Below are 10,000 nucleotides of genomic sequence, written 5' to 3'. Positions count from 1 at the left end.
AGCAGAGGAAGAAGAAATTTAACCACAAATGGCTGAATCTATGGTGTACTCTTCACATGTCCGCCATCCATTTGCAGAAACAGTGATGAGATTATTGATCTGGCTGATTCGCTCTGTGGTGTCCAGCCTCCCCTTTCCATCCTTATTTCTCATTCTCTCTCTCTTACTCTCTGTCTCTCGTTCTCGCTCTTTCTCTCCCGCTTTCATTTCTCTCTCTCTTCTCTTCTCTTTCTCTCTGTCTCTGTCTGTTTCTTTCTCTCTCTCTCTCTCTCTCTCTGTTTCTGTCTCTCGCTCTCGCTCTTTCTCTCCCGCTTTCATTTCTCTCTCTCTTCTCTTTCTCTGTCTATGTCTCTCTCTCTTTATATATTAATCCATAACTGTTGTTGTTGTCGTTATACGTTATTTTCATTTTTTGTTGTCATTATCCACATATTATTATTATTATTATTATTATCATTATATGTTGCCACTGTTACCATTAATGTCGTCATTATTACTAATATAATCATCATTGTAATTACTATTAGTATCAGTATCACCATCATTATTGCCATTAATTTTATTGTTGTTATCGGTATAGTTTCGTGATCATTATTCTTATACTTGAGAGCGAGAAAAACAGACAGAGACCGGTAAATAGAGATACAGACAGACAGACCGATAAAGAGAGACACAGAGAGACAGACAGAGACCGATAAATAGAGAGACAGAGAGAGAGAGAGAAACAGAGACCGATAAATTGAGAGAAACAGAGAGAGACCGATAAATAGAGAGAGAGAGAGAGAAACAGAGACCGATAAATAGAGAGAAACAGAAAGAGACCGATAAATAGAGAGAAACAGAAAGAGACCGATAAATATAGAGAGAGAAACAGACAGATACCTATAAATAGAGAATAACAGAGAGAGAGAGAGTGAGAGACAGAAACAGAGAGACCGACAAATTACCATCTCATCCTTCCCACGCCTGCCTGTCCCCTAACTAACGCCCACTCCCACGCCCCAGATGATCGACGACTACCGCTGCCTGGTCCTCTGTGGGCGTGAGCTCCGTATCTACAACTTCGACGAGGGCCTCTTCGTCATGAAGCTCCGCGAGGTCATGAACCAGAAGATGCCCTTCTTCGGTCTGCACGACAAGGACCACGTGGTGGCCCTCTCGCGCTCGCGTATGTACGTCAACATGATGAACCTCCAGAACGGCGACTGCGTGGCCACGTTCAAGGTGAGTCGGTGGGGGGTAGGGGGAGGAGGGGGTGGGGGGAGGGGAGGGGGTTGGGGGGGCGCTTCGGAGGGGGGAGGGGGTGGGGGGGGGGGCGCTTCGGAAATCGGGGTAGGTGGTGGGGGGTGGGGGGGTGTTATCGTTTTATTTAATTATTCTATTTATCTATTTATTATTTTTTTTGCCGGTGGGGGGTGTTACCGTTTTATTTATTTATTCTATTTATCTGTTTATTATTTTTTTTTTTGCCGAAAGAGCAAGGCTGGGAAATGAATTAACGAGAAAGACCTACTTGCTGATTTCTTGTGTTTTATCATCGTAGCAACAGTAGTTAATAAGAATCTTAGGATTACAATTAACAATCTTCAGGTAGGGGGGGATGTCTCTTTGGCCGGGAGGGGTTGGGATGGGGGGGGGGGTAAAGGTCTCTCGTGGGTTTAGGAGATTTTAAGGTCATTCTGATTATATCTATTTCCTAGTGTTTTCATTTCCAAGTTGCTCTTATCAGAAGCACCCTTATGACAAGCTTCTTAAATTCCTCGCAGGTTTTATGATATCCAGTTATTAATTCTTAAAAAAAAATTATTATTAATTTAAAAGAAATTATTATTAATTTAAAAGAATTATTAATTTTAAAATAATTATTATTAATAAATTATTATTAATAATAAATTATTATTAATTTAAAAGAATTATTAATTTTGAAATAATTCTTAAGTTATTAATTTAAAAGAAATGAAAGAAAGAAATCTTGCCACGGCTGCGATCACTTTACTTCCGAAATTACGAATTCCTTCATCTTTCCTTCTACGTGTTCTCTCTTCCTCATTCTTCAAAGATGGACGGACGCGTACGCTTCAAACCGGTTTCCTTTCCTTCCTCTTTCCTCACCTTCGTCTTGTAGTGATTCCTTCATTTTTTTTTCTATCTTCCTCCTTCATCTTCGTCCGAAAAAGATGGTTCTTCAGATTTCCTAAAATAATTTTTTTTTTTTTTTTTTTTTTTTTTTTTTTTTTTTTTATCCTTCCTCATCATTTCGCGCAAAAAAAAATCTACTCCTAGTTTTCTTCCTATTTCCTCGTCTTCCTCAAAAAACGGGAATAACGTTATTTTTCTTTCCTCCCTCCTTCCTTCTTCCTTCTTCCTTTCCCATCCTCCTCCTCCTCAACCGACTAAGGACTTCCTCGTCTTCCTCAAAAAACGGGAAGAACGTTATTTTTCTTTTCTCCCTCCTTCCTCCTCCTTCCTTTCCCATCCTCCTCCTCCTCAACCGATTAAGGACTTCCTCGTCTTCCTTAAAAAAAAAAAAAAAACGGGAATAACGTTATTTTTCTTTCCTCCCTTCCTTCCTCCTTCCTTTCCCATCCTCCTCCTCCTCAACCGACTAAGGACTTCCTCGTCTTCCTCAAAAAACGTGAAGAACGTTATTTTTCTTTCCTCCCTCCTTCCTCCTCCTTCCTTTCCCATCCTCACCCCCCTCAACCGACTAAGGACTTCTTTGTCTTCCTCAAAAAACGGGAAGAACGTTTTTTTTCTTTCCTCCCTCCTTCCTCCTTCCTTTCCCATCCACATCCTCCTCAACCGATTAAGGACTTCCTCGTCTTCCTAAAAAAACGGGAAGAACGTTATTTTTCTTTCCTCCCTCCTTCCTTCTTCCTTCCTTTCCCATCCACATCCTCCTCAACCGATTAAGGACTTCCTCGTCTTCCTAAAAAAAAACGGGAATAACGTTATTTTTCTTTCCTCCCTTCTTCCTTCTTCCTTTCCCATCATCCTCCTCCTCAACCGACTAAGGACTTCCTTGTCTTCCTCAAAAAACGGGAATAACGTTATTTTTCCTTTCCTCCTTCCTTCCTTCTTCCTTTCCCATCCTCACCCCCCTCAACCGATTAAGGACTTCCTCGTCTTCCTCAAAAAACGGGAAGAACGTTATTTTTCTTTCCTCCCTCCTTCCTTCTTCCTTCCTTTCCCATCCTCATCCTCCTCAACCGACTAAGGACTTCCTCGTCTTCCTCAAAAAACGGGAATAACGTTATTTTTCTTTCCTCCCTCCTCCCTCCTCCTTCCTTTCCCATCCTCATCCTCCTCAACCGACGAAGGACTTCCTCGTCTTCCTCAAAAAACGGGAATACCGTTATTTTTCTTTCCTCCCTTCTTCCTCCTTCCTTTCCCATCCTCCTCCTCCTCAACCGACTAAGGACTTCCTCGTCTTCCTCAAAAAACGGGAAGAACCTTATTTTTCTTTTCTCCCTCCTTCCTTCTTCCTCCTTTCTTTCCCATCCTCCTCCTCCTCAACCGACTAAGGACTTCCTCGTTTTCCTCAAAAAACGGGAAGAACCTTATTTTTCTTTTCTCCCTCCTTCCTTCTTCCTCCTTTCTTTCCCATCCTCCTCCTCCTCAACCGACTAAGGACTTCCTTGTCCCTCAAAAAACGGGAAGAACGTTATTTTTTCTTTTCTCCCTTCTTCCTCCTTCCTTCCCCATCCTCCTCCTCCTCAACCGAATAAGGACTTCCTTGTCCTTCAAAAAACGGGAATAACGTTATTTTTCTTTTCTCCCTCCTTTCCCATCCACATCCTCCTTCTTCCTCCTTCCTTTCCCGTCCTCCTCCTCCTCAACCGATTAAGGACTTCCTCGTCTTCCTCAAAAAACGGGAATAACTTAATTTTTCTTTCCTCCCTCCTCCTTCCTTCTTCCTTTCCCATCCTCCTCCTCCTCAACCGACTAAGGACTTCCTCGTCTTCCTAAAAAAACGGGAAGAACGTTATTTTTCTTTCCTTCCTCCTTCCTCCTTCCTTTCCCATCCTCCTCCTCCTCAACCGACTAAGGACTTCCTCGTCTTCCTCAAAAAACGGGAAGAACCTTATTTTTCTTTCCTCCTTCCTCCTCCTTCCTTTCCCATCCTCATCCTCCTCAACCGATGAAGGGAAAATAAATAAGTTTTTTTTATCCTTCCTCATCCATTTTCCTCGTCTTCCTCAAAAAACGGGAAGAACGTTATTTTTCTTTCCTCCCTCCTTCCTTTCCCATCCACATCCTCCTCAACCGACTAAGGACTTCCTCGTCTTCCTCAAAAAACGGGAATAACGTTATTTTTTCTTTCCTCCCTTCCTTCCTTCTTCCTTTCCCATCCTCCTCCTCCTTAACCGACTAAGGACTTCCTCGTCTTCCTCAAAAAACGGGAATAACGTTATTTTTCTTTTCTCCCTTCTTCCTTCTTCCTTTCCCATCCACATCCTCCTCAACCGATTAAGGACTTCCTCGTCTTCCTCAAAAAACGGGAATAACGTTATTTTTTCTTTCCTCCCTTCCTTCCTTCTTCCTTTCCCATCCTCCTCCTCCTTAACCGACTAAGGACTTCCTCGTCTTCCTCAAAAAACGGGAATAACGTTATTTTTCTTTTCTCCCTTCTTCCTTCTTCCTTCCCCATCCACATCCTCCTCAACCGACTAAGGACTTCCTCGTCTTCCTCAAAAAACGGGAATACGTTATTTTTTCTTTCCTTCCTTCTTCCTCCTTCCTTCCCCATCCACATCCTCCTCAACCGATTAAGGACTTCCTCGTCTTCCTAAAAAAAAAAAAAAAAACGGGAAGAACGTTATTTTTCTTTTCTCCCTCCTTCCTTTCCCATCCTCATCCTCCTCAACCGACTAAGGACTTCCTCGTCTTCCTCAAAAAACGGGAAGAACGTTATTTTTCTTTCCTCCCTCCTTCCTCCTTCCTTTCCCATCCACATCCTCCTCAACCGATTAAGGACTTCCTTGTCTTCCTCAAAAAACGGGAAGAACGTTATTTTTCTTTTCTCCCTTCTTCCTTTCCCATCCTCCTCCTCCTCAACCGACTAAGGACTTCCTCGTCTTCCTCAAAAAACGGGAATAACGTTATTTTTCTCTTCTCCCTTCTTCCTCCTTCCTTTCCCATCCTCATCCTCCTCAACCGACTAAGGACTTCCTCGTCTTCCTCAAAAAACGGGAATAACGTTATTTTTCTTTCCTCCCTCCTTCCTTCTTCCTTTCCCATCCTCCTCCTCCTCAACCGACTAAGGACTTCCTCGTCTTTCTCAAAAAACGGGAAGAACGCTATTTTTCTTTTCTTCCTCCTTCCTTCTTCCTTTCCCATCCTCCTCCTCAACCGACTAAGGACTTCCTCGTCTTCCTCAAAAAACGGGAATAACGTTATTTTTCTTTCCTCCCTCCTTCCTTTCCCATCCTCCTCCTCCTCAACCGATGAAGGGAAAATAAATAAGTTTTTTTTTATCCTTCCTCATCCATTTTCCTCGTCTTCCTCAAAAAACGGGAATAACGTTATTTTTCTTTTCTCCCTCCTTCCTCCTCCTTCCTTTCCCATCCACATCCCCCTCAACCGCTTAAGGTAAAAAAGAAAATCCCTCTAACCCCCTTTTCTCTCCCTCCGTCCCCCTAGGTCGGCGAGGACCGCTTCCTCAACAGCCTGATGGTCTCGGAGAACGGCAAGATCTGCGTCTGCGGCGACGAGACCCAGAAGCCCTCGGCGCTGCTGGTCTGGGACCTGGAGCTGCGCAAGCTGATGTACGACCTGCGCATCCCGCACCACGAATTCATCACGCGCTTGGCCGCCATCACCAAGGAAGGGCACTACGTCTCCTGCGTGTGCCGGGTGGGTGACTCCGGGCCGGGGCGGGGGCGGGGCGGGGGCCGGGCGGGTGTGGGCGTGCGGGTGTGTTTGTGTGTGTGTGTGTGTGTGTGTGTGTGCGGGTGTGTGTGTGCGTGTGTGTGTGTGTGTGTGTGTGTGTGTGTGTGTGTGTGTGTGTGTGTGTGTGTGTGTGTGTGTGTGTGTGTGTGTGTGTGTGTGTGTTATTTGTGTGTTCGTTTTTTTTGTATGTATGTGTGCGTTTTTTATGTATGTGTGTCTTTATGTGTGTGCGTTTTTTTTATGTATGTGTGTCTTTTGGTGTGCGTTTTTTATGTATGTGTGTCTTTTGGTGTGCGTTTTTTATGTATGTGTGTCTTTTTGTGTGTGTGACTTTTTATGTGTGCGTTTTTTATGTATGTGTCTTTTTGTGTGTGCGTTTTTTAGGTACGTGTGTCTTTTTGTGTGTGCGTTTTTTTATGTATGTATGTAGGCATATGCTTGCGTTTGTGCAGGAGAATAGATTGACAAGATTGCAACCCATGCATGCCGGGAAGGAGGCTTTGTACTGGTAATATGTGTCATGAAAGCACATGAAAGTCCGTTGTTTGCATGAAATGGGAGTGTTTACGTGTCAGATGAATACCGTTGGACTAAGAATAATTACTCACTCACTCATCAAGTATACGAATTCCTGCTTCCCACAATTCCTAGCTTAGGGTATAGACTCCCCTTATCCGTACTCTGCCACGCCCCTTCCTTCGACACGGGTCACGGTCCAATTCTCGCTTGTGAACTTATAAAACTGAACATGAGAGAGAGTGACTGCTTCTGCTTGCGAACGTGCTTTCGGGGCGTGCAAGCGTGAGTGAGCTTGTACGGTGCGAAAGAGCAGCAGGTCAGGCCGGTATGTTTCTATCACCGCCAAACACAACGTCGGTAAGTAAGCGCCTTGAGGATTCAACCCCTGGCACGTTCTGGGGGGGAAGTGCCAAGCCCATCCTCCTCCTCTGAAGGATGAGACTCTACCCTTGTGCACAGGATTTCATAAAACGATCATGAGCGCTGGTGTGAACACTTCAGTGCCACTGCCACCCTGCTGCACTGCCTGCAAGAGTGAGGCAACGCCCTTCCTTATGCAGGGATCACCAGGCATCAGCGCCGGGCTGGTCAGGAGGCTGTGCAATTAATTTATGGAAGCTGAGGCAATCTTCTGTAAATGTTATGGGGGCGAAGATCACATTCGCATTTTTTTTTTCTGAACTGAACCAAAACCTACGTTTTATGCGATAGTCTATGTGACCTTGTGACGTTATGGTACAGCGCAGATCCTCTACATTTTCTGTTTACGTGTACGGCATTCGTGCTGTACGAATAGAGGCATTTTGAAGTGTCAAAAGTGACCACAGATGTAACTGCCACACTGCCTTGGTCGCCCGTTAGTGAGGCTTCACAATTACAATGAGCAGGGCTGGAATTCTACGGAAATTCGTCTGCTAAAAGGAAACAAAGGACGATCGACGGATGGTGACGTCACTACGGATTTTTTTTCTTCCGAAGGCCGTATTTTTGTTATTTTGCGTGACTACAGATGTGTTGATGCAAACGAAAAGTGTTTAAAAGTGATGAAATATTGTCCCATATTCAAATAATTTACCATGAAAATTGCTGAAACCATTTTGGTATGAACTGATGATGTGGCAGACCGAAATTTCATCCGCTGTCACTTCAGCTGGTCTTCTAGCTGGCCATCGTCAAAGGCAGAGCCACAGTCCCATAATGACTTTAATCTTCAGCACTGCAACACACTCACTATGAATAGTCGTATACCTTTTAGTTTACATGTTCAGTGTCGTATTTTCTTAAGTTTACATCTAATACATTTTCTATAAAGATATGCGGGTGCATTTTATGTTGAATGTTACATTATTGGCTTGATAATATATTTATTGTATATTGCTTTATGCAGTGCATTAAACAAGAAAATAACGCAGAGAATCCTATAATCACTAGACTTTAAAACTACGTGCTGTAACTGCAATCTAATATTCATCCATTTATGATAGTGTATGGTCCAATATTATGATATATACCCGTTTTCTTTATCTGATGTTTAGAGAACGGCCAAAATGTTGATACGGAGAAACTGACAGGCCTGACTATCAGAGGCCAATTACACTGATTACAGGAGGAAGCAAAGCAATGTGATTGGCGATGGTGAACAGTCAATTCAACCTCTCTCGCGTATTCCAGGAGGTGGATGAACCGGCGCCCAATTTCATCGTGGTCTATGACCTCCAGAGCGGGACTCTCTTCAAGAAGTGGAAGCCCGGGGTCAACATCATCTCCATCGCCATCTCTTCGGCGGGAGGGTGCGTGGTGGTGGGCCTCGAGGACTCCAAGCTCATGGCCTATGACCTTATCACGGGTAGGTGCTCCACACGCACACGCACGCACACAAACACAAAACACACACACACACACACACACACACACACACACACACACACACACACACACACACACACACACACACACACACACACACACACACACACACACACACAAACATATGCAACATGCAAGAAATATTGCTAATTTGGATGACGTAAACAAGGACATAGTAATATTGGGACATGAAGAAAAAGTTGTAGAAGATGGAATTGAACGATACAACGAAGACAAGAAATTAATTGTAGATATTCTCAAGGTCATAAATCCCGAATTCGCCGAGCAGAATATCATAGCTCACAGGAGGCTGGGATTATTCGAAAAGGGAAAGAAACGGCCTCTAAAAGTAACATTCTTGAATAAACAAATAGTAACTGATATAATAAAGAAAGCCAAAGTTCTGGCCACCCATGAGGAATACAAAAAAATCTGGATAAGAGAAAACATGACCAAAGATGACAGGGTAACACTACAAAAGAAATTGGAAGAAGTAAAAACAAATATGAACAAAGGACTGAAGAGGAAAAAAACTTATTTATTTGGAGGGTGAGAGGTCTCCAAGCAAAGTAAATATGCCATCGGAACCAAAATGTAGAGGCAGACAAACATTAACCCTGCAACCAAATTTCATACCTAAAGATTATATACAAATAGTTTATACAAATATTGATGGTTTATCTTCGAAGTTGCTTGAACTAGAGACAATAATTGATATGGATAAACCGGATGTAATATGCATCACTGAAACCAAACTGGACCCCTTCATAGACGATGTAACATTAGGGCTCAAAGACTATAATATTTGGAGGAAAGATAGGGCAGATGGAAATGGAGGGGGGGGGGGTAGCAATATTAACAAAGAAAGGAATTATTATAAAGGAGTTAGAAATTAATCAGATGGAAATGGAGGGGGGTAGCAATATTAACAAAGAAAGGAATTATTATATAGGAGTTATAAATTAATCAGGACCCCATAGTGGAAATGAAAGTAATTGAGGTAGAAACAAATGGGGTAAACATAATAATAACCACGGTATACATGCCACCTCAAACATCGGCGTGGTCACAAGAAAATTACCAGAAACTAATTCAAGAGACAATAAAGAGCCTGGAAGAAGTGCTACAACTTTCGGAAACCAATTCAACAGATATTCTTATCACAGGGGACTTTAATAGCAAAATCGACTGGGAAAGTTTCGATCCTAGAGCACAATCAGATTCTTGGAAGGCTAAATTACTAGATGTCATGAATGAGCATTGCCTTTTCCAGAATGTAACAGATCATACCAGGATAAGAGGGCTAGATAAGCCGTTTATGCTTGACCTAATATTTACAAAGCATAACGACGATATTAAGGATATCGAGTACTGTCCTCCTTTAGGAAAAAGCGACCATGTAGTGATTAAACTAAAATACTGTCTGCTACAGGAAAAACTCATCGTAACCAAAGAAAGAAAGGAAAAGTACAATTACAAAAGAGGTGATTATAAAAGCCTTAAAGATTTCTTTGATAACATAAACTGGGAAACACTTCTGGATGATGAGAACCTTGATGTTCAGTATTCAAAATTTTGTGAGATCTATAAAAAAGGAGTGGAAAAATTCATATCCAAATTCAAAATTGAAGCAAGAAATGGCCAAAAATGGTTCAACGACAAATGCAAGAAAATGAGGGGAAAAAAGCATCTTCTTTGGAAAAGATTCAGAAGGCATAGATCT

At 42.7% G+C, this 10,000-nt stretch overlaps 1 protein-coding gene across 1 annotated transcript in view; it reads left to right on the top strand.

Moving 5' to 3' along the window:
• The window catches only part of LOC113804390 (uncharacterized), a 138,286-nt gene that overhangs the window by 121,543 nt on the left and 6,743 nt on the right, over nucleotides 1-10,000 (top strand). Inside the window, exons 15-17 of the mRNA XM_070118142.1 lie at nucleotides 1,006-1,224; nucleotides 5,644-5,856; nucleotides 8,083-8,257. Of these exons, the coding sequence (XP_069974243.1) occupies nucleotides 1,006-1,224; nucleotides 5,644-5,856; nucleotides 8,083-8,257 (607 nt within the window). The remainder of the gene's footprint in view (nucleotides 1-1,005; nucleotides 1,225-5,643; nucleotides 5,857-8,082; nucleotides 8,258-10,000) is intronic.

This window comes from Penaeus vannamei, chromosome 41 (assembly GCF_042767895.1).
Source record: "Penaeus vannamei isolate JL-2024 chromosome 41, ASM4276789v1, whole genome shotgun sequence".
NCBI classification, from domain to species: domain Eukaryota; kingdom Metazoa; phylum Arthropoda; class Malacostraca; order Decapoda; family Penaeidae; genus Penaeus; species Penaeus vannamei.
The sequence above is the reverse complement of the archived record's forward strand: the minus strand, read 5'-3'. Positions and strand labels throughout refer to the sequence as shown.